The 24,868-nt window shown below is 42.3% G+C and overlaps 1 protein-coding gene across 2 annotated transcripts in view; it reads right to left on the reverse strand.

Moving 5' to 3' along the window:
• The window catches only part of PPIL2 (peptidylprolyl isomerase like 2), a 126,258-nt gene extending 101,686 nt beyond the window's left edge, over positions 1-24,572 (reverse strand). Inside the window, exons 1-5 of one of the 2 annotated variants that reach the window (XM_090062831.1) lie at positions 24,322-24,572; positions 23,525-23,574; positions 20,871-20,916; positions 19,968-20,030; positions 17,789-17,840 (exon numbers count right to left, since the gene is read on the reverse strand). In XM_090062831.1, the coding sequence (XP_089918957.1) occupies positions 17,789-17,840; positions 19,968-20,030; positions 20,871-20,916; positions 23,525-23,574; positions 24,322-24,353 (243 nt within the window). In that variant the 5' untranslated portion in view covers positions 24,354-24,572. The remainder of the gene's footprint in view (positions 1-17,788; positions 17,841-19,967; positions 20,031-20,870; positions 20,917-23,524; positions 23,575-24,321) is intronic. The other variant, XM_090062832.1, reaches the window with a different exon arrangement.
• Positions 24,573-24,868: the final 296 nt, after the last annotated feature.

Genomic DNA, 24,868 nt, shown 5'->3' on the forward strand with positions numbered 1-24,868 from the left:
GTGCTCATTTAGCCATCAACTCCTTGTTTCTCTCTCTTTGAACAATGTGTAGTCCCATGCTGCAAATCAGACCTCAGGATCTCAAGCGTCTTGTGCTGGGTACCAGGCAAATAGTGCCAACCCATGAAAAGTCTGGTTTTAGCAACTTGCCAGCATCACAGAGAATCTCTCTGGGTGCAAAGAAAGTGATTCTTCTAAGCATGTTAAACCGCCTTCTCTTCATGCCAACTCTTGGCTGATTCACTCTACGCCCTTTCCCCCAGCCAATTCTAATTCTTCAATACTTCATCAGATCTATCTTCCACCCACTTACTTCCCTTCCCTGCCCCAATGGTTCTCAATCTCAGTCTCCCAGTACTGTCTCCTTATTTCCCCCTCCCTATTATCACCCCTATCTCCCATAGCCTGCCTCTTTCTTTCCACCTTTAACCAGAACCACTCCCAACCCCAGGTTCTTTGTACCCATTTGCCCCCAACACTCAGGATCCTGTTCTCTCTGTATTCAAATCAGACACTTCCTCCTCCAAGCCACCACATCCACTGGTGAAGGGAAAATGAAAACAGAGAAGTGTTTCTGTGCTCTCAGTTCAGGTGAACAGTCTAGAGCACCCTACAGCTCCAACTGCAGGGAAAGTCCTACACAGTCTCTGCCCAATGCAGAGAGAAATATTTGGGAATTTAACTAAAAAACAGGAACATGAGACTAAAATAGGCTCCCCAGACTATTAAGTCCAGTTTCCTGCATTGCCAAGCAACCATGCGTGCAAAAGGGTCTACAAGAACACCTACTTGCTCCAGTCCCTTTTGTATACCACAGCCACAAAGCACCCTATTTAAAAATTCAGGTTGTGCCACAGGTAAAGAACAGGGGAAATGAGGATACTATTAATGTCTTGATCAATGGCAGGAAATCTAGTAGGTTCACCTGCCAAGCCACCAATGAGGATGCATACATTAATTTTTAAGAGCTAGGTGCAACTTTTGCTTTTTGCACAAAGGCAAAAGATGCATCTTGACATTCCCTCCCTGCTGAAAATGTTACCTCCCCAATTTAAAGCATGGTGATGCAGGGAATTTTCAAAGAAAAAGTCATCTTTTTAAATTTGGGCAAAAGAATATATTTTCCCCAGCTTTGTTTCTGGAAACAAGTGAACTGTTTTGGTTGCAATTTTCCAGTAATATTCACTTAGCCTGAGGCAGGTATTTGGCATGGAACATTTCAACTTGAAGGAGGTTAAAGTTTGTCAAAGTTGCAAGCAAATGAAAGGAAGGTCTTAAAATGGGATGCAACGGGCTACCTTAATGGGAAGGGTTACGAGACCTAACTATGATATGTGTGTGTCTGTGTAGGTGCGCACACACACAGAGGTTCAGACAGATGCATCTAAGGATGTAAGCATCAGCTTGAACTCACACATAAAGGACTGTTAACCACTGTGAAAAAGAACATATTTCAGTCTTCCACAAAACAAAGATTAGTATTTTCCCCAAAGGCACGTGCAATACACAGGATTTCCTCTGACACTTGATGTAAACATTGCTTAAGTAGTCAGCCAGTCCACAAAATGAAAAATACGGATCAAGGAAGTAACCTTGGCATTTCAGCCAAGGCCTCTCTAAGCAGCTCTGCACTTTCCTCTGGTCACAGTGGCTTTGCAAGACTGCACCCTGCTGTTTCAGTCTTGAAGCCACTTTCTATTACTCATGGCAAAAGCTACATGTGTACAACCTGTTGAAGGAGAGAGAGAAAGACTGCTGTAAAAGAAAAGGCTTCCTAGCAAAGGCTGGGGTTTTAAAGTGGACAAAATGGCAGCTCCTCCTACTGACTTTTTAAAAAGTCAATCAAGGTATCTCCTTTTCCCTTCTATGCATTCATCATTGGGCCAAGCAAACCCCTAAACTTAAAAAACCACTGGGCCTGGTTCTGCAATCCTTATTTATATCAGTTAGCTTTCATGAAGATAAATATCTTGCACTGCCTACAATGGAACTTGTTGCCTTAGAAAGTTGGTAGAATCATGGATCCAGAAAAAATTAAGTCCTGGATGAAGAAGTCCAGTATTTCCAGCATGTTGTATTTATTTTTAAAGACTGTGTTACCAAACAATATTTGCTTTCGCTATGGAACCTGCCACATAACGTTATGATTGTTTTCTTCCCATATTCTTTATTTTACATGAAAACCAGAATGCCATTAACATGGTTTAATCTGCTCCTGTTTATTACCTACTGAAAGCCAAAGCCTTCATATGGCACAATTTGCAGCAGTGGAAATTATCATTATGCCACACAGAATTTAGTCTCCAGGGAAATGGCAACAAGTATGAATGAATTTAAATGGAGGAAGATGCCCAGTTTCATGCATTTCTCATTAGTAACATAGTACCTTCCTTGGTTATCTAAACCTCCTTGGAAAGCACCTGTTTAATAGCAGTTAGGATAAGTGAAGCACTTACAAGTTACTGAATCAAGCTTAAAAGATACAGTATTGTAGTAAATTTTGAGAGAGAACAGTATACAATGTCAATAATTACAAATTAAAATACTATATCAAATTTAAGAGAAGAGTACTGTATTAAAGGTTGAAAAGAGAATAATGTGTTTTATATAATACCAACAGTTAGCAGTTTGTTTAAAAAAAAAGACAATGGATTTGGATAATTGAGGATATACTGTAAAGCATGACAGAACTTAAGTGCAGAATGCACAGCACAAGGAGAAAACTATTTTTTTAAGAGTACATCCCTTCCCTCTTCTCCTCTCAAAGATCACCATTAATTCCCAGTAACTCTTCAATGAAGGGAAGAAAAAGAAAAGCTTATTTTAAAAAGCCATTCAGTCTGGTTGGAATTATGAATTCAATGCAAAAATCTATATGCAAAGCCAAGAGAATGCAGGGTTGGAGCTGATATTTGCCAGGCAGAAATAAAAATGTATTCTCTTCAGGACACTTCTGCATGCTGGTACTGGAAAGCAGAATTACTGAAGACACATAATATCAGATGTCAAACAATGATGATTCAAGCTCTCTGTTCAACTGTCTCTTCGCTTTGAGGCACATTTCAACAGAGCCAGCCAAGGCTACTTTTGGCCCTGGCCTACTTTCTAGCAAGCAGCAACAAGCCCCACCGCAGAGAATTCTCTCATCTATCAGCTGACATTTATTCCTCCTGAGATGTGGAAGGGCAGCCTCTTTTATTGATAACAAAGTGGGGGTTATTAAGGGTTATTAAACCATGTACATTAGTGGGGCACTGTGGCAGCTTTCAGATGAAGCATGCCAACTCTTTAAAATTAAATCGCTCTGTCATCAATGCATGTGTCTTATGAAGATATGACCTATAATCCCTGCATGTCAATTAGTTACGCTCTCTGAATCCCTTCAGTCTGTGTCAATATATTTTCACTCCCATGTTAAACGACTTTTCACTAATGAGGTTTTGACCCTGTTGGATACACAACAGTGTAAAAGACAATTAAAGTGGATTTGTTTGATTCTTTAACCTCACACAGATAGCACTGGTGGGTGGGAGTGAGAGTTCTGTTTATTAAATACAGACTTAATTGAGTTAATGCTAAAAACGTTGGTCAGATAGCAATCAGAACTCTATCCAACAGCCGATGGTACAACTGAACCATAATTTAGAGTAATGGCATCCAGAATAAACATTTCTATAAATGTTTGTGACTGTAGAATCAACACAAGGTCAGAAGCATCAAACCCTGAATTGGCCATGCATAGGAAGGTTCTACAGAAGTCCTTGAGTACAGTGACTAAGGCACAGCGTTGAAGAGGTTTTACAGGCCAAAACTAGTCAACATGAAGTATAGGAGATAAAAGATAAAGCAGGAATAAGCATAAAAGCTTACAGTTGTATATTACCTACCCACTAATTAATTTATTTAACAACACTTTGTGCATTTTTCATTATATTCCCAGATTCTTTTAGAGGTTGGGCCTGCTGTTCTTAGTGTCCATCTTTAAACTTCAAGAAGCTACCATAATGATTCTCTAGTCACTGAACATTCAGGAAAAATGTGGCTTGACTGCTCTAATTCCATCTGCATAGCTGAAGGCATACCGTTATATATTTACCAATAATGAAGCATGCACCACCGATGCCCCTAGAACCTGAAAGTACGTAAACAAGTCCCAGGGTGGATTTGATTTAAATCAAATCAATTTAAAATCATGATCTAAACAACTGGCCAGGAAGCCTTGATTTAATCATTGATTTCTACAAAAAAAAAAAAAAAAGCATTTTTGTTGATTGATATCCTTTATTCATTTAACTTCTTGAAACTCTGCACTTTTAGAGAGATGTAAGGGCTTGACTCTGTCTACACAAACTTGCAGAGAGGCAAGAGGACTGATGGGTAGGTAATCAGGTCTGTTATCTTTCATCTCCATATAGTGCTGCTAACAAGGACATTATCTCTAGAGACACAAATCCACAATCTGAGAACTGAAACTAAGCATCACAGAGATGCTTAATGGGATCTTCTAGACTGAGTCTCATTGGGTAGAGTGGTTTTCCTTAATCTTTACTAATCTACAGCGGAGCCTCTGGGACACCCATAAGACTGGGCCTATACAGACACAATTGGTTCCTGAAAACCACGTCTTAAGTAGAAACGTTGCAACTCAGAACCAATTTTCTCATAAGAAACAATGTTATAAAAGGGGGATTCATTCCTGAACCAAGGCCCGATACCCTATTTTCACTAAAAATAACCCAGAATTTTGTACTCAATCAGTTATAGATGAGTAATATAGCTACATTAATGTATTTATATTGTAAATAGCAATCATATCGATTTGGAAGGACTTCTTTGAGGTGACTTTGCTAGACTTTTTGAAGTGCTCTTGGTTGGACTTTTTGAAGGGTTGTTGGCTGGAGTCTTCTCAGGAGTCTTGGCTGCAGGTTTTTCTGGAGCCTTGTCTGCTTTTTTAAAGAAAGTGTCCAAGGAAGTTTGGACAGATGTTCTCCAGGGAGATGAGCAACACGGCAAACTTGTTCGCTTGCACAGTGTCACATTGGATCAAGTGTTTTAAAGTCAAAACTGACGTCAGAAAGTTGAAAGAAGGTGTCAATTTAGAAATGTTGTAAGTGTGAAACAATGCAAGTCGAGGACTGCCTGTAATATAGTCCATGGCCTGTTGAGACTTAGTTATAAAACTTTTTTGAAAAGGTTACACAAATATATTGTCTCAAATAGTACATTATTAGAAGCTATAATTCCTATTTCATAATGATATCTTTGAATTTTAACCTATCTTAAATAAAAACTCTTTATATGGGTTTATTTTTATAAAAGCGTCTTAACAAAAAAAATAAATAAATCTGATTTAAATAAAAAAATCCATTCATTTTTTAATGTTAGAAAAGTCATTGATTTTTATCCACCCTGACAAGTCCATAAAACAGGGATACCGTGGGAAACGGCAGCATTAAAGTTAACCATAGCTAAGGCCCATTAGTGTGCTCCAAACCTAGAGGCAAGAGGGTAGCCCACTCAAGCCATCTTTTCTCTGCCAAAACCGCCAGAATGACTGCCAGATGTAGTAGCATCTATCATGTGCAAAAATGTCTGCTAAGAGTTAAACTGATGCGTTCAATTTGTTTCCACAAGAAACATAGTGTTTAGTTGGCACTGGCTTTTACTGGCTAAATTTACAGACCCAGATTGCAAGTCTGCAAGTGAAAGTTGCCATTGTTCTTTACTCACTCCCAGGCCATTAAGTCCCCAGTACTGAATATTTAAGCTGACACTATATCCTCTCCAAATTCCTGCCCTTCAGATTACACAGCTCATAATAAGCACAGCTCACTATCTGGTAACAGTAGTGCTCTCTCAAAGAGATTGTTAAAAGAAACTACTGCAAAGCAGATGCATACAGTTTAGTGTAAGACACTGGTTTTCAACCTATAGTCCATGGACCCTCAAGGGTCCACAAAAGATGACTATGATCAATCAAAAGTATGTGAATACCCACACTTACAATTCAAAGGGGTCTCCACACCTGCATTCAAAATTTCCAAAGGGGTCTGCACCTCCATTCCAATTTTTTTTTAGGAGTCCACAAATGAAAAAAGGTTGAAAACCACTGGTGTAAGAGATCAGACCTAAGTTTGATTCAATATTGACCCAGACACCAAATAATTCCAAACCCTTTATGAAAGATAAAGAACAGTATTGAAAAGCCAAAGCCTCCACCTGTAGCCTAATTTGGACAACCAAATTCTGTAGGAAACTTCCTACTACATCTCATTTAAGCACAGGTGGATCCATGGAGAGAGGGGGGGGCATTGGTGCACTTGTACCCCCTTTGATTTCAGCTGCACACAAAGCTTAGAACTAACTGCCTGGCAGTGCCAGCAGCATCTTTAGTCAGGCAGTGCAGTGCTGAGGGAGTCATGGCTCTCTATAATCTATGTGATCCCTTCAAAACTCTTCATTCCACAGGTGTTAATGATCCTCTCTTCTTTCAATGGTCCTGATGTTCCACCAATCAAGCTATCCTTTCTTCTGCAATTCTGCTGTCAGCTACTTCTGGTAATTAACCTCCTATTTCACAGTCCTACAGACTGTTTTCAACTCATTCTAGTTAAGTTATACTTGTTTTTGCTTCAGTCTTAAACTGAATAATACAGCCCTAAGTTTCCCAGCATTTTAGGAAAGCTTCTAGTTCATTTTTAACTGGAGAAAAATACATGTTGTTTTATATGTTATGATGCACTCCACCATCCACACTCCCCTCTTCAAAATTCCACATCTGCCCATGGATTTAAGGCTGAAGCATTTAAGAGCTGCCGATTTTTCATGTGTCACAAACAAAAAAAAAATACATCCACGTGTACCCTTCCACCAAAACAAGGAAGGGGGAAAAAAAAAAAAAGAGAAAGAGACCATCTGTTCAGTTTTCAGTATCTCAGTGCAAGTATTTATTTGTTCCAATAAATAATAATGCACTTCCACCTGGGTCCAGAGTTGTTCTACTGGATAGCAAAACTGCCAGTCACTCCCTAGATGCGCTGCATAAAGTACAAAGGAGACACAGGCAGTCGGTCAGTGTCTTACTGGACTAGATGCATGTCCAAATCCTCCATTCATTGCAAAACACCTGAAACAGTAAGATTAAACCAAACACAGCTTCATGGATCCCTGCCCTCAATGTTTTGTTCCCAGAAGTCAAAAGGAACCAGAGATGACCCTTTAGAACAGCTAAACTTCAGCAAACCATTAGTATCCCTACATAAGATACAAAATACTCATTAATGAAAAGTAAGAGTTGGGAGGAAGGAAATAAATGAAACGAAACATCAAAACTTTCCTCACTAGCCTGAGTAACTGAGTGATCTCATCACTGTCACTCACATCCACTACCCACTCCCTCCTTTATTTAAGTTGCTTCCTTACCAGCTAGGGCATACTGACTTCAGATCATTCCCCTGTGTAGGAACTGTCTGAACATGTTTCTGTGGGGCTCTTTACAAAGGTATGAACAAGTAAAAATTAATAAAATATTAACACAAGTGTTTGTCTACCTAGAAGGGTGATCATTTGATACAACTGTTACTAGAGCAGTAAAGAAGGGTCTGCTGAAAGACATGGACAAGCACTTTCATGTTAACAGGGACCTGCAAAGATTTACATCTATTCCTGCAACTGCAACAACACTTTCTAAAAGCCCAGCAGACAGCCAGGGAAGGTATTCAGTACACAAGTTCAACATTTGTAAGTCATGTACATATTTTTCCTTTTAAACAGAGAACAGCATTTGAGGCAAATTCAGAAGTGTTTCAGTTCAAGAAGCAATGACATAACTTAAATGCAGAATTTTATTCAGCATCTTCTTTAAATCTTTGTTTAGCAACTTTAACAGGCACCAAAACTAGTATTATCACAAATACTCATAAACATACAACCCTCTAAAGCTATAGCTTGTCCTGTCTCTTATTCTGTGTTTGCACTGCACTTTGCACAATGAGGACTCACCTTGGAGCTTCCCAATAGCATCAGAACCTAAATAACTAATGGTAAATTGATAATCCTTACTCCTGAGATTTTTTTTTTTTAAATGCAGAAATCTATTTCAGGGTAGATTTTTAAGCAATACCTGCTGGCTCCCTTTTGACCAACAAAAATCTCAAAGCATTTTATAACAGTTCAGTTCAACTCTACTGGTATCATACCTACTATGAAAAAACTCAGACCCAGCTGAGCACATCTGCTGGCTTCTGAAAACAACAAAAGGGTTAGTGATTGAAAAAAAGCAAATAGGAGTTTGACAATCAGGTTCTTGCAGGTTGTCGGCCCCGGTGAATGATTTGGAACATTTTCTTTGCTCTTTGGCTATTATATAGCCAAATATGAGAGAGATGCCTCATGTGAGGTATTTCCAGTAGAAACAGAGAAATATTAATGCCATTGTATTAGACACTGTATGAGATAACTCTGTGTACGATTCTGATCACCCATGATAAAGAAAGACGAATTTGAACTAAAACAGTTTGAGAAATACAAGAAAGAGATTGCTGGGATGACCACAAAAATGAAGAAATATAATGAGAAACTAATCATAAGAGTATGGCTTCTCCAGCCTATCAAAACTAAGACTAAAAGGGTCTTATATATCAGGAGGACAAATGCCAATGAGGGAGAAGAGCTATTCAAACTAACAGGCAATGCTGACAAAAGGATAAATGGGCCTGGGCCTAAAATGCCCATGAACAGTTTTCAGCTGGCAATTGGAATAAGGTTTCTAACCATTCTGCAAGTCAGATTCCAGATCACTCTCCCAATGGGAGTAGGGGCAACAATAACCTAACTAGTTTAAGATGGAGTCACATCTGGGTTCAGAAAATCCTTCAGTAAAACTAACAGTTCAAAAAGTACTTTGTTCCAAGCACAAAACATCCACACATCACCAGACAAACACAACTGGGCAAGTTTAATACAGAAAAGATACACATAGCCTAGTCTCTACACCTGCAGAATACTTCAAGACTTCTGAAGTCATAAGAAACACTATCCTTGCCAAGATAAATCCTAACTGTTGAAGAGCGTCCATCAGATGAGACTTGAATTTCTCATTAACCCCCTGGCTAAGCTCCAGGCAGACAGGACCTGAATTTACCACCAGACAAAAGCGATAATCCATTTTCAAGCACTCAAGGATAAAATATGCCATTTGAACCGGAGGTTTCTGATCTCCCACAGGCTCCCAGAGGTCATTACAGATTAACTAGATTTCAGGCCCTGTACTCCACCACTGCTAGAGATCCCACTGGATCTCTCATAATATTTTATATGAAGACTGAAAGAAAAATAAGGCCATGCCAAGAAGGCCTTGAGTCCCACATTTTAAGAACAATATTACATTGTAATAGGTTGTAGAAGTCTTGTCAGAGAAGGAGGACCTCTGTTGTACTAGATACTGCACATACACATATGAATGTGTACATGCACACTGTGAAGACTGTCTGCCTCAACAAGCTCTCAGTTTAAATATTCAGCTATCCAGCCTTCCTACACAACCGTTCCCACTAGCTCCATCATAATTGCATAAAAAAGAAAAAAATAACCTTTAACCACAGATCCTTGTCTAATGGTGCTTACAAAGAATGAGTTTGTTGCACCTTCCAAGACAATAATAATTTCTCCATTATACTGTATACTCAAAATTATAGTTCTAATACTTGTTCTAGAGCTCTTGCCTGCAAATAATTAAGAGCTGTTACTACTCATTATCTACAGACACATCTGGAGCAATGTAATTAAAATGTCAATTTGCAGCAAATTACTACACTAGTCACAAAGACTAAGATGAAAAACCATAATCACTCTTCATCTGGCCAGCAAGGTTCACATTAAACTTCAGCTTGTACATTCAGGCAAGAGATCCATTTCACTCATCCCACCAAAAAAGGCTCAATGTGTCTTTAATTCTATTTTTATTATGATCTCGGTCTAATCGTCTAGCACCCGCTGAGTTTAAAGCTAGATCGCAAGGTGGTCCAAGCAACCCACCCATTGTAGGCCATTTCAGAAAGGCTTGGTTGAGCCGAGTATGCAAACAGAAAGCTAACTTCTGACAAATTGGAAAGCCTTGACTCTAAGTTTTTTCTGACCATCTTGTGGGTGTTCCTTCAATATATAAACTCATGCTTTTACCATGCAACAGCTTCTTTTGCATAATAATGGAAAATGAATAAGAAGGACTCTAGCCTTCCTGGTCTCTTCAGTCCATGTCTCAGTTGCTTATGGTAATTTCTTCACTTGTAAAAGCTTTTCCTTTCTTTTTCTCTGTTCTCAAGAAAAACACATTTAAAGCAAAATAAAACAACCCCTCACACCTAGATGTTTAAAGAAATTTCACGTTTGCTCTAACGTCTGCATCATTTTTCAGCAGGATCTCCCTTGGTTCAGTAGCCAAAGAGTTTAAAGAAAAAAAAAAAAGAAGAAAAAATTGTTGCAGAAGTTTTGGAATACTTCCCCCACCCAAGTGCAACAATACACTTGGAGATCATGAAGTCATTTTTTAATATTGTGTTTCTATTAATGTGACAAACACCACCCACACTTAGACCAACTGTTAATTTCTATGGGACTAACTGAATTTCAACTGCTTGAGCAAAGTAGAAACAAAACACGTTTCCCAATAAGCAGAATTTACAAAACAGACAATGATGCCTATCTCCATAAGGTCACAGTTTTACTGCTGAAGGACTGCAACATGAATAACTTGATTTATTTGGGGGAAAGGGTTGAAAAATTTATATGAATGAATTCAGCTGAAACATTTGTAGTTTTTAATTGAGGCTAAAAAAATACTATTTATTAAAGTTCCTTCTTGTTGGTTTCAGCAGAAATTCTTACTAGCTTGAAAGCATTAGATAACCATGAAGAAATGAACAGCAGATTCTTTTAGAAACTATTTTTGTCCTATTCATGTGCAAATAACTAGCATCTACAAATGAGAGTGCTAAATGTAACAGAGCTCAGCCAGCCTCAGCCACTCCAGGAATGCACCTCCCAATTTAACTGCTCAGCCAAGCATCACATTACTGTGGGTATGCTGCTCAGTATTTCTTTCACACAACTGAAGAACTGAAAAGGGACACTGTGTCAAGGCTCACAGACTTAAAACTAGACCCACCAGCAATACTTTATTTGAGAGATACTAATTGTTCAATGTCTCTGAGGCCTCATTCTTTGAGATAAGGGAGGGTTAAGATTTGGCCCTGCAGTTTGGAGATCACTGTTCTGTAGTCCCCGCTGTGCCTTGCTTAAATCAGGGACTCATACCTATCTCTGATGTCCCAGATGAGTTCTGCCTCTAGCTTTTACCAGAAAAATCACCCTTGACCCAAGAACTCTTTCCTAACATATTTTCTGTTGGAACTACTATGCTTCCTCAAAACATTTTGGTTTCTACAACCTGATATTTCCAGAAAGAAAGACCTGGGCAATACACTGCATTGCACGTCCACCACAACCACACAACTATTGAAGACCCTCAGGATGACAAATGCTCCTTCAAACTACAGGAACAAAGTATTAGTTAAAAAGTCACATCAATTATAATTTGCTCAGACACAAAGGGCTACAATGTTTGTATCATTTGTATCTGTTTGGAAATATATATGGTTAAAACTGTATGAAAAATTCAGTTTATACCAACCCCTAAAAAACAGATACCAGAAATAAACTTATTTTCAGGTGTTTAACAAAAAGCTAGATGTTCCCAATTAGACCTCCCCACACTTTACAGAAATTCAGGTTTCTGACAGCTCTGTGCAATGGAGTTATATTAGTTTCCCCTCAGAGAAGTGGAAATAATGAAGCACAGAGAACTTATTTGGGAGATGAGAAAGACAAGCAACTTGCCAAAGGTCATATAGTAAGTCTCCAAGCAAAGTTGAGGTCCAGTCACAATAATGTGTATTTCCCACAAAAGGTCAAATTATGGGTAAAATGGAAAAGTTGGAGATTAGTATTGGAAAAACTCCCAGCTTTTCTCCTTTGTTTTGTAATAGGGTTGAGTATTTGACCAGTCAAAAAAATACCAGGTCAACCACCTGGTCAAATACTGTCAAATAACGGTCAAATATTTTAAGCATAATTTTATTAGAAAGGTGAAGAGAGAGAGAGGTTAGCTACTTATATTAGTTACAAAACAGAGTTAGTTAACTGTTATTGTGGACAAGTGAAAATAATTCTAAAAAAACAGTTATAAAAATGTATTACAATGTTAGGTAAGTAAAATGTGAACAGTATGCAAGCCTGAAGTTTTTCTTGCCTTGGCTTTTACCTTGAAACTCCAGTGTCAACCCAAACAGTTAAAAATTAAAAAAAAAAAAAACTAAACAAAAGTAAAACACATATAGCAACTATAAAAAAAACTCAAGTCTTTAAAAATGCAGCCACTTAGGTAGACAAGCCAAGCCTCCAAGCAGAGATTTGGAGATGCCTGAAGTCACAGCAGATAGCCAGTTGACTATGCTGCGGACTGTGGTTTTTCCCTAAGGAAAAAAAGTAGTTCCTGAAGCCCCATGTGGCTTAATAGGGGGAAAGGGAAAAGAGGCAATCAGATGACAGGAGCAGGGTAAGGGGTACCTGATCCTAAATGGAGTGTGTGTATGGGTGCATGTGCGCTTTGACTCCTGCAGGTCTGAGGACCAAGAAGCCTTCACTCTGGCCTGTCCTTGCCAACAGGTGGACATACTGGCTGCTGACAGAAGTGGGGGAAAAAAACAAAACTGCTATTTAGATAAGTGCCAAAAACCCCTGCTGAAACATTTGATCTATACAGATGCTAGGCAAGCCAGGTGAAATGAATGCAGTTCTACTTCTGGACATGTGCAGCACTCGGTGCAGGAGGCACCAAGCTGAAAGTAAAGTGCCTTTTTTCCCCCCCATCTCTGTCAGCAGCCTATGATGCAATAAAAAGGTAGGCCACCATTTACACAAGGAAATTCTTGGCTTCATGGAATATCTGAAATTTCTGACTGGTCAATTGATACTAACGGTATTTGACCAATCCTACTTTGCAATTGTGCCAGGTTAATTCATCTCATTTTTAAGATATTCCCCCAAGTCAAAATGGTCTCCCTTGAAATTCTTTTGTCTATATGCACAGTACTGCTTTCATGCAGATCCATCATCTGTTCATGTTTGACATACCATCAGACCAGACATGATCTGCCCAACTCCATTACTTAAAAATAAGTATTTATGAACCCAGCTAGTTGCCTTGTGTGGACACGCTGTCCAGCACTGTCATAATTTAGTTATGTAAAACATCCTGGCAAGCTCACAACTCTCTGCAAGCCTGGAAAGATGAGTGCTGTTCTTAGTAAAGGAATGAAATGACTATGGCTTCCCCAGGTCCCTTTAATTGGATATGACTTCAGTGGAGATATTGCTTGAGGCAGTGTCCAGGCAAAGCAGGCAAGGAAGCTAGCAACACCCGACAGGCTATGGCTTCACCTAAGGAGATGATTTATCTATTCCAAAATTATCACCATAGTTACATGCTTTGGGTCAAAACACCCAAGTGAAGTGATATGGAGCTACTTCCTAGAACAGCTCACAGGCAAGCACTGTGGAAGCCACAAAGGTCAACTATGATTTGTTTCTTCTGTGCACACCCTGGTGTCCGCATTGCATCTCCAGGGGATGCTCAAACAAGCAATTAGGAAATGAAGAAGTGCAGAGAAGGCTCATCAGGCAAAGTGCTTTATTAAACATAGGTATGAATAACTAACTCTAACCATGGCTTGGTCAGAAGTTCCTGTAGAAGAGGAAGAAGGCCTTTGGCTTAGTCTGGGGTAGAAGAATGAGGGTCAGTTCCCTGCTCCACCACGTGAAGCGTACAGTGGTGGTCAAGTCACTGAAGCCTCTTTTCCCCCACATCTGTAAAATGTACATAACATCACTGGGCTGCTTCCCAGGGGTGCTGAGAGGCTCCACACATTAATGCTCGCAAGGCTCTCACATGCAGTGGTATCCAAGATAAACTGCTAGATAGAATTTGTACCTTTTATTAACACTGCGTATGCAAAGCTACTGGCCAGCACCTCTGGAATGATTAGCTTGTTGCAAGCCATAACAATGGGAGGGTAAGTGATAAAAGATTTCAGCACCACTGAAGGGTAACTGATCCAAAGTTCTCACATCCTTTTCTCACTGTATCAGAGAGCAAGTCTGTACAGAAATGTTGGCATTTAGATTACAAAACCAGCAGTGCAGTTAATTTGACCTAATTTTTTTTAAACAAACCTGGAGATTCGCTTAAGAAAAACTCACTGGAGAAAAATCTTTATGCTCTTTTTCTCATTGATGAAGGCACAAGGAACAGAACATACCAAAACAATGCAGGATTAGAGAGAAGGCACTAGCATTATGATCACTACAGTTCCTGGGCTGCACAAACTCAAGAGTTGATTTTCCAACTCATACTTGTCCCCTGCCTCACACAAAACCCAGGTCTCCCACATTTGTTTCAATTCCATTCCTCATCCCATCAGTCCCAGAGGCTGGGCTCATCTCTCTCTTCTGTTGATTGTGCTGTCAGACGGTAAGTGTCTTCCCTTCTGTCTGCAGTCTGAATATGTCACACCTTCTCCTTTTGGAGGGAGGTGTTTGCCTGATGAGGCCAACCTCTGAATGAAGGAGGAAAAATGGTGGGTTACCCAAACAGAGGTTATGATTGAAGATGGAAACAACTGCTGAGGAGAGTCAGGAGGCTGTGGAATTGTAAACCCAAGTCAGTAGGTATCCACTATCCAGGAACCTGAGTCAAGGGTCACAGGCAGCTCTCAAAGCTAGACTACATTCAAGCGCTCTTAGGGTTCATTGTGAACGTTTCGCATGGATCTCTCTTGCTCCCTAAAGCTGTTTCTATGACCTAAAAAAACACAACATGGGTCTGCTCCTGAGAGACAAGAAGCCTGCATGCTAGAACTGCACGTTTGCTGTAGCAAGGCTAAGAAGGGTGTTCCCAACAGACTTCAGTCAATGCAACAAGGATTATATGAATTAGCCTAGTAAGGTGGAACAGCCTGGTTACAGTTCTATTTTATGCTTTACTCAAAGACACAAATTGCCACATTTACTCTTTTATGCTGTATCTCAGAGAAACCTCTACTCTTTTGTCACTACAATAAGGGACAAGGGGTATATTACTGTATTATTTTCTCCTACTTTGTGTTTGTAAAAAGCACTTCTCAACACATCATCACTGTACAAGATGTTAGATAAATAGGTGATTTAACGATAATCTGACAAGCTACAAAAGCACAGTCAGGCCCTACACAAGTCTCCAAACCCTATTCATTGCAGCCTGCAGTAGCAAGGGGCAGATGGACCAGACAACTATCATCCCTCATTCGCTTCTGAGCAACACATATTGCTCTCAGTGCCACAGAAAGAGATTTGATTATTCCCCACAGGAGGTTTGCTATTAGTCTGAAAAGAAGAAATTTAAGAGAGCCTGCACATGTTCAGAGTTTGGAATTCTGTATATGTCATTAGTAGGGGTGCACTGATACAGATTTCTGGGGCCAATACCAACAGCTGATTTTTAATGAGGCATATTAGCTGATACAGATCTGACTTCCAATACCAGTCTGGCAGCTTGGAGAACTGCGTACAGCTGGTAAGTCTGGTGTGGTGGAAGGGGAAGGGAAAAGGGAAGGGCAGATCAAGGCCTCCACAGGGAGGGAGGAGTGGAGCTGGGGCTGCAGCAAGCACTGCCCAGCCAGGGACAGAGCCGTGGCTCATCTGGGGGGCGCAGGGGGTCCAGCTCCCACTGCCGCATGCCACTCATGCAAGAGCCACTGCTTCTGCCGCTTGTCCAGGAGGGCAGAGGGGGTGCGCCCCCAGATCTGCACGGGGCCGGGGCTCCACCAAGCTCTTCCCAGCGGGATGGGACTGGAATTGGGGTGGGCAGTGGCAGTGCTGGAACAGGGGGGAGCAGGGACTGCAGCCACCCCAAAATTCGCTGTAGCACATCCATCCCCCCCATCCCAAGTCCAACCCGCCCTGTCAAGAAGAGCTTGGCGCAGCCCTGGCCCCATGCAGATCTGGGGGAACCCCTCCTCCACGCCCTCCCAGACGAGCAGCAGAAGCCGCCCGATGAGCAGGTGAGATGAACTGCCAAACCAGCGGCTTCTGCATGAGTGGCGTGCAGCAGTGGGAGCCACTGTCCCCCAGACAAGCCAGGGCACCATCCCATACCAGCTGGGCAGTGCTTGTCCCAGCCCCTGTCCCTGCCCTAACTCCACTCCTCCCCCACCACAGAAGCCTTGATCTGCACCCCTGACACATACCCCTTCCCTTTTCCCCCCCTCCATCCCCTTCTAGTACACCAGACTTACCAGCTGCATGCAGCTCTCCAAGCTGCCGGACAGTGCTCCTCACTGCCTACGAGCTGCACTGTGGCTGTTTGCATGCACAGGCCATTTAACAGCCAAAACAGGCCAATTTCCGATACAGACAATCTTCTTTATGTCAGTGCCGATCCGATATCAGACTGATTTATCAGTGCACCTCTAATCATTAGCTTCTCTTATCTGCCTCTGGAAAAGTCCTTAATCAGAGATGGTACTGGAGCTGGTGGAAAAGCAATTTCTCACCACAGCACCACCTGGAAACAATCTAACAAGTCTGTGAGATGACTGCCACCTGGAGCTGAAAGAAGTAACTGCATTTACTTCTAGGTACCTACCTCAAGGTACCTGGGAAGAGAAATTCAATGGGTAGTATAATTAAAGGAAGTCAGGATAAGCAGGCCTAAAATCTGACCTTATATCTACTTAAAAAGTCTTATTCTTTACATTTTATTCCTCAAATACCTCTAAAAAATATCAGCAAAGAATCAGTGACAGCACATTAACAACTGACAATCATGTTTCATATTTTTATAGTGCTTTACTATTTCCAAGCACTGCACAAACATTCTGAAACAGCTCTACAATAATAAATAAGCATTCTTGTAGTGTACAGGAAAAACTGAATACACAGACTGCAGCTTCATGCTTTGGTCTGCAGTGGCTTTATTATAAAAGACTACATTTGAAACATTACAGAAGATAACTTGGCTATTTTTTTAGCAGGGCTTTTCAATGTTATCAGCACACGTTAACATCACCCAAAAATCCACCCAGCATGAAAATACTGCTGCAGGTCTCATCACAGATATTCAGAGGATGCCCAGGCTGACATTCGTTCTGTTTCCTGTTCTGTATAAGAAACATTCTAATACAACTACAGCCTTCTGTGAAACCCTAAGTTACTCAGACTAACTAGGCTCTGAGGACATAACTGGTGGTAGAACGGGGTCAGTTTATTCACCTACATAGGTTTCAAGTGCAGCACAGAAATGAGACAAGAATTTAGCCTAAGAGTTCAAGTTCCGAGGAAACCTGACATAAATGAATATCCTTCTGTCAGACACCCCTGCCTGTGCTTTCTTATGCTTCTAGATGCATACAAATCAGACAGTGCCTGTTTTCCATGCTGGAAGTGATTAGAAACATGATCACATTCTGGACACAAACTTTCACATCAGAAAAACTTGAACTTTTGGTTACAAAACATACTTTCTGATAACTCTACTTTAGTTTTAGCCAACTTGTCCCAAATATCAGTTTAAAATAAACCATGGGAAATTTCATTCATGGAACTAAGACGTATCAAAATGCATCTCCTCAAGTCAAGCAAGAGCTAAGAATAAAGATAGCTGACATGTTATTTTAATACAACTGCTATTACTCACCTCTCCTGAGATTGGATTGGTCCCATATTTCTTTATCCAAGGAACAATACTTCTGCAAGATGAGGGGATAAAGCAGTCAGTAACATACACAATTAGAAATCTGTGCTCTCTATCAACTGGAAACTTTATCCTCTCTCCAACTGTCATTAAAAGCCCTACTGCACAGTAAGAGGGGGGCTTTTTGAGCACTGATTTTGTACTGCATCTTGCAAAGCGTCATGAGTGCACCCACTCTTCCTACAACAAAAATAAAAGAAGAAGTGACCAGCATGCATTACACACCACACAAAAATTTAATTTTCTACTGCCAAACAAGCAGAGCTGTATATACATCAAGAGACTTTTCTCAATACTATTTAAGAATGGCTCGTGCTGGTATAGAACCTGTGTATGAACGATGCCCTTTTTAAAACGAGGGACAAAGATGTTTCTTTACATGCTAATTTTGCATTTGCTTGTTTCTTATTGCAATTTAAAAGCAATGACTATACTCCTGCAGAACAGAAATGAAATGTTCAGTGACCAAATATCAGAAAGGGGACAAACACATTTTTAGTATTTTTAAGAATCAGTCTTCCAGCACACACAACATACTAAGATACAATGGTGCTTCTGCATGCTGAAAATCCCATGTATTAAGGGTCTCCTAATCCTTCCACATGCATGTTCCCATACCATATTCCTAGATTAGTAGTCCATGACCGACCCAGGAATTGCACAGATTATACAGCATCATGAAACCACCTGTGGCAACAGAGGCCTCTGACAGACATGGAAAAAAAGGGTGCTTTATTTTCAGCTTGGTACATCCCCACACCAAGTGCTGCACATGCCCAGAAGAGGATCGAGGAGAAGTGGGCATGCTAGAAGAGAGGGACAGGCTACAACTAGATCTGGACAGGTTACAGAGGTGGGAAGATAAGAATAGGATGGGTTTCAATACTGACAAGTGCAAGGTATTGCACCTGGGGAGGAAAAACCAGCAGCATACCTACAGGCTGGGGACCTCCCTTCTTGCCAGCACAGAGGCAGAAAAGGATCTTGGACTCACAATTGATTGTAAGATGAACATGGGCTGCCAATGTGGGGATGCAGTCAGGAAGGCTAACTGCACCTTGTCATGCATCCATAGATGCATCACAAGCAGGTGCAAGGAGGTGATCCTCCCCCTCTATGCAACATTGGTTAGGCAGCAGCTGGAGTACTGCATCCAGTTTTGGGTGCCGCACTTCAGGAGGGATGTGGACAACATGGAGAGGGTCCAGGGAGGGCCACTTGCATAATCAGGGGGCAGCAGGGCAGGCCCTACGAGAGGCTACGGGACCTGAACCTGTTCATCCTCCACAAGAGAAGGCTAAGAGGGGATCTGGTGGCTGTCTATAAACTTGCCAAGGGGGACCAGCAGGCAATGGGAGAGTCCCTGCTCCCCCAGCCTCTACCAGGAGTAACGAGGAATAACAGCCATAAGTTAACTGAGAGTAGATTCAAACTAGACATCAGGAGGCGCTACTTCACAGTCAGGGTGGCTAGGAGCTGGAACCAACTTCCAAGGGAAGTGGTTGCTCACTCCTATCCTGGAGTTTTCAAAAGGAGGTTAGACAATCACCTAGCTTGGGTCGTTTGAACCCAGCATTCTTTCCTGTCCATGGCAGGGGGTCAGACTTGTTGTTTCATGGTTGGAAGGGACCTAAGTAGATCATCAGCAGTTTGACCTTGCTCACCCAGCATCTATATAGATCAGATGCTTCAGTGGGGCTTTTTAGTGTTTTTATCTAATAACTGATTCAATCACTTATTAGATAAAAGCACCAAAAAGCCCTGCTGAAGCATGCACACTATATAGACACTGGAGAGTCGGGTCAAACTGACACAGTTCCTCTTCCAGTAAAGCTCTGTTTTTCCTCACCTCCCTCCCCCCCCACATCTCTTAGGACCCAGGCAGCATGCTGCTCCAGCTTAAAAACACCAAGCATATAAAACCAGTAGTAGTCTACCACACGTCTGCAACAGAAATAAAGATATATGAGGAGAGAGAGAGGCATTGGTTAGAATCCAAGCACTGAGTTGGGGGGGGGGGGGGCATGAACTTGACCAGCTTCAACACCAATTCTGACCATAACCTTGAACAAGTCTCTTCGGTTACACAAAGCTTAAACAAGGTAAAAAGGGTATGACTTACAGTAAGTCAAAGACTGTTCCATCTGGTGTACAAACTGGATATTCAAATGGCTGCAGGGATAAGCTAGGAAAAAAATATATGCATTGCATGTTAGTCAACTGGAAAAAGCATACTAATAAGTTAGCAACACCCTCATTCACTATCTGTCCACTAAACTCAGGTCTCCATAAATGAAAGTATCTGCTAACACTCAGCATGCTGAATCAGCTGGATCTACTTGTATTTAATCTTGGCTTCTTTCACTCTGGCATCACTATATCTTCTCACTGGGCATGCCTACACATGCCCCTAGGGTGTCATTGTTACCAGATGTTGGCGCAGTAACAGCACGTACTGGGCTGTGCCAATGAAGTTCTTTTTAGCTGCTACATCGTTGTAACAACGTGCTATACCAAAGGAGCACATTGTTACAACGAGCAACTTGCGGCATCATGGTTTTTGCCAGCTGACGCTACATCAACATAGCACGTTGCTACAGCAATGTGGTGTCACATGTAGACTGAGAAGTAAATTCGAATCACAAAATAACCCAAACATGAAAATTCCTAACAACTTAGTCACTGGCTGCTCGAAAGAAATGGCAGACCAAAGATCTAAATAAGGCACAATTGAAGCATCAAGTCCAGATCAGGACAACAGTAAAAGCATATTTTTTTCTGAATGTTGCATGAAAATTCTAAGTTTTTATAAACTATATGCCCCTTTTCAATTTCATAGTCATCACAAACTCTACATGCAAATTATTATACAGTATTGACAATTTCATTCCTTGCTCAAAAATTTTTTAACATCCTACTAAAAAAATACTGGAGCAAACACAAATCAGTGAAAGTAACTGTTACACTAGGAAACATCACCTGATTGACAATTTAAAATTTAAAAAGAAGTCATTTTGTGTCTTACCTGCAATGATCAAAGGATAAGCGCCTAAAATTAGCTTGTGGAATATCTGTTTGCAAAAAACATGAAATTTTTTTTATGAATAAACAGTCATTTGGATATTTAAAAGTTCTTCAGACATTTTTAATCAACCCTACATGATACAAGTTCGGAAGTCACAGTACTTGGTACATCTGGTAATAATTCATAGGTAACAAAGATAATCATTTCAAATCCTGCAAAACTATAAACAAAAGTCAACACTTTGTAAATCAGTATCTTTGGGGCTTCAAGTCTGCTCCAAAAATGACAGTACACAAATGAATTAAAGCCTGACATTTCAAATAGCTCCAGATTTATCTTTATTCCCTTTCCATTTGTTTGTGGTTTTGTATCATGTTACCTCATTTTTCAACTCATTCTCTTGTTGCCATTTTAAAAACCCAAAGACCAAAAGAATTTGACTTATTAAGAAGAAACACTGAAATTGACAATATACCAAATGCTATCAGATACACTATGTATACAAGTTTGGAGAGGACATTCCAAACACAAATGGTAGCCAGAAGGAAAGGAGAGAAATGTCTGTGAAAAAGGATACAGAAGAGGCCTTTCTACTGACATTACTTGCAAAGATGGCTGCAATAAGCAGAGGAAAGCAGAAACAGGGCTCAATGCCAAGAGTGAAAAAAAAAAACAGAGAACATAAAATTAGTAAAGGAAGCCAAAATTGGAATATGGGGGGGATGTGGTTGAGGTGAGGACATTTTGGAATAGGAGAAGATACTTGCAGATGGGAGATAATGGGCATGCCTACACAAGATGTTTATAGTTTCATAGTTTGTAGGGTCGGAAGGGACCTGAGCAGATCATCTAGTCCGACCCCCTGCCATGGCAGGAAAGAATACTGGGGTCAAATGACCCCAGCAAGATGTTCATCTAACACCCCCGGGGTAGGAGCCTGCACCACTTTTCTTGGAAGCTGGTTCCAGATCCTAGCCGCCCTGACCGTGAAGTAGCGCCTCCTGATATCTAACCTAAATCTACCCTCTGCCAGCTTGTGACCATTATTCCTGGTCACTCCTGGCAGTGCTCGGGGGAACAGTGACTCCCCCAATGCCTGCTGATCCCCCCTGACTAGTTTATAACAGGCCACTAGATCCCCCCTCAGCCTTCTCTTTTGGAGGCTGAACAGGTTCAGGTCCCGCAGCCTGTCCTCATAGGGCCTGCCCTGCTGTCCCCTGATCATATGAGTGGCCCTCCTCTGGACCCTCTCCATGCTGTCGACATCCCTCTTGAAGTGCGGCACCCAGAATTGGACACAGTACTCCAGCTGCGGCCTGACCAGTGCCTCCTTGGACCTGCTCGAGATGCATCTGTGGATGCATGCCAAGGTGCGGTTGGCCTTCCTGACTGTGGAGTTGCTTAATTAGCTCCACAGTAAATGTCTTGGTGTCTACACGTGTGGCCTATTCGGCTGCAAGAAACTAATGAACTCCACAGCAAGTTAGTACTTGTAAATACAGGTACTATCCTGCTGCAGTTTTTGTGTAAGCAACACTGCATCTGTAGATGCTGACCCGGCTGGCTAGGGCATGAGGGTGCTTTAGTGCAGGGGGTGCCTACTGGCTAGCCCCACACTGGAGCATACATGTGCTCCAGCCAGCCCCTCTGCAGCACACTGAACCAGATGGGAGCAGGCCCAGGCTGGCAGGATGACCCCCTGGGCCCCCTGCCAGCCAGGGCCGCTCCGGTCTGCCTCAGCCTTCTGAGGTCCTGGGCACACATTCAAACAGCAAACCTGGGAGCAATAAACTAATGTGAGATATGTGCCACAGTTTATTGCTATGAATTAAATACACGTGTAGATGTGCCCACTTGGGTCATGGACAAGCAATTTAGTCAGATGACAAAGAAAAAGGAAAGTAAGAGGAGGAAAGAATGGCAAGGCTTAGATAAGACTGATTTTTGAAGAGAGAAACAGGTTGGAGTTGGAGAGATATCCAGGCAGCTGGCATCAGGAACTTCGGATAACTGGGAAGAAGATAACCACAGATGAAAACATGGGAATTGCAGAGGATTTAGGAGGAATTTACATCTACCCATGTTGAATTATCCAGGATGGTTTAGCAGAAAGAAGAAAATGCAAGACTGAGGCACAGGAGAGGAGCAGTGTGAAGAACCTGAACAGCAACAATAAAAAGGTGATAGCTAACTGCACAGCAGCATGAGGAAACCAGGCAGGAGGGTATACAAGGAAAGAGAAAAGGCTAAGAACAGAGCCTTGAAAGACTCTAACAAAGTAGGGCAACAGAGAGAAACAGACATTGAATGTAAGAAGGGAAATGAACAATGAAATCTGGGGGGAGGTATGATCGTAGAGCACAAGGATGGGGATGTGGCAAAGGAGAGCACATCCATCAGTGTCAAAGGCAGCAGAAGCATCAGAGGGATAAGACAAACCTTGAACTATGTATAAGTAGGGGGAATATATTTTCAACTTGTTAGAGCAGATGCAGAGAGAACTTACGGAGGGCTGATGGAAGGAGAAGGAATCAAGGGCAGTGGGGTTCATTGTTCCAGACGGAACAACAGCTAAGTGAGAACAAACCTGTACAATAAAAATTGTCACCAGAAGTAAACACTTAAATAATTAAGCACAGCATTCAGTTGCTTACCTGCTTTCTTTCCTCCATAGAAGTTTGTGTATTCTGCACACGTTATGTACCTAAAGAGAAGAAAGGAAAACAGTCAATTCTGGCTGCATTAAGGGTAGCGCTAACTTTGTTTAGTAGATATTAAGGAACTATTGATATTCACTGGGTCTGCCATTCTGAGAAATAAGATATCTTCAGCTACACAAGGTTTCACATCTTCACCCTCCACAGCCCCTTTGGGACAATCAGTATCACGAGACCCCAATGTTTGGGCTGGCGTAACAGACAACACAACTGGCACCTGATGCTCAGTGCCACATTGGGGTAATCCTGCAGCAGCAACAAGTACGGTGGCACCATGGCCTGCCCTGGGAGCACTGCTCATGCCACCGCATACATCCTAGACTATCCCCTCAGGTGGGACAACGAGACTCCACAACCACACTGTTGCTCTGAAGCCTGCAGCATTTCCCCAGGTGGTATCACGCTAGGAGCTGCCAGAGTCTGCATGCTCTGTCTGGAAGGCTGACACTAGCAAAGCATCTTTCAGCTCCCAAAGGTGGTGCAAATAAAACAACTCGGAAATATGTCCAGCAGTGAAAGCTCCTTTGTGAAGCTTGTCCTTGGCACCTAGAGGCGCCATTCGTGACTTGTGCTCCCCTTCGCCTCTATGCGGGACAAGACTCCCAACCCCAGGATTTACACTGGCGCCCCCCATCGGCTGCCCGCCCTTCCCCCTCTCCTTGCCCACACGTTCTCAGTCCTCCACCCCATTCCAAACAGCTCCAGCCCAACGGCCCCCGCGCCACTCCCCTCACATCTTATCCTTCTGGTGCTGCCGCTTCCCCATGGCGGCGGCGGCGGCGGCGGCAGGGGATGCGCTGATAAGACACTGCCGCCCGCCCGCGGCGGGGGTCCCCTTGCTGTGCCCGGGTCCGCGCGGAACGAGCCCGCCCGGAAGGAGCCGAAGGCCGCGGCTGCAGCCACTTCCGGCCCGGCGGCGTCCCACCGCACCGGGCCCCGGCTGGAAGCCGGCGCCGCGAGCGAAAGTTCCGGCCGCTTTGGCGCCCTTCCCGCCCCGCCGGCCGCCTGGGCGATGACAGCAGGTGCCCCGGCTTCCCTTGCGCGCCTCGAGCAGGGCCCGGGGCCTGCGGCAGCTCCTGCAGCCGGCGCCGCGGGTGGCTGCCTTGCTTTTCCTGGCAGGGTCGCGTTGGGCTGTGAACTGAGCTCCTGCCCAGAGCAGCTCTGTAGCAAACCACGAAAACGTTTGAATTCTTTCTTCCTATACGCTTTCCTTTCTCTTCTCCACTTGCAATTTCATTAAAAATGCAGCAGGACGCGATGGTGAGCTAGTCAATAGAGGGC

The sequence above is a fragment of the Crocodylus siamensis genome, chromosome 9 (genome assembly GCF_052110815.1).
Source record: "Crocodylus siamensis isolate JL-2025a chromosome 9, ASM5211081v1, whole genome shotgun sequence".
NCBI lineage: Eukaryota > Metazoa > Chordata > Crocodylia > Crocodylidae > Crocodylus > Crocodylus siamensis.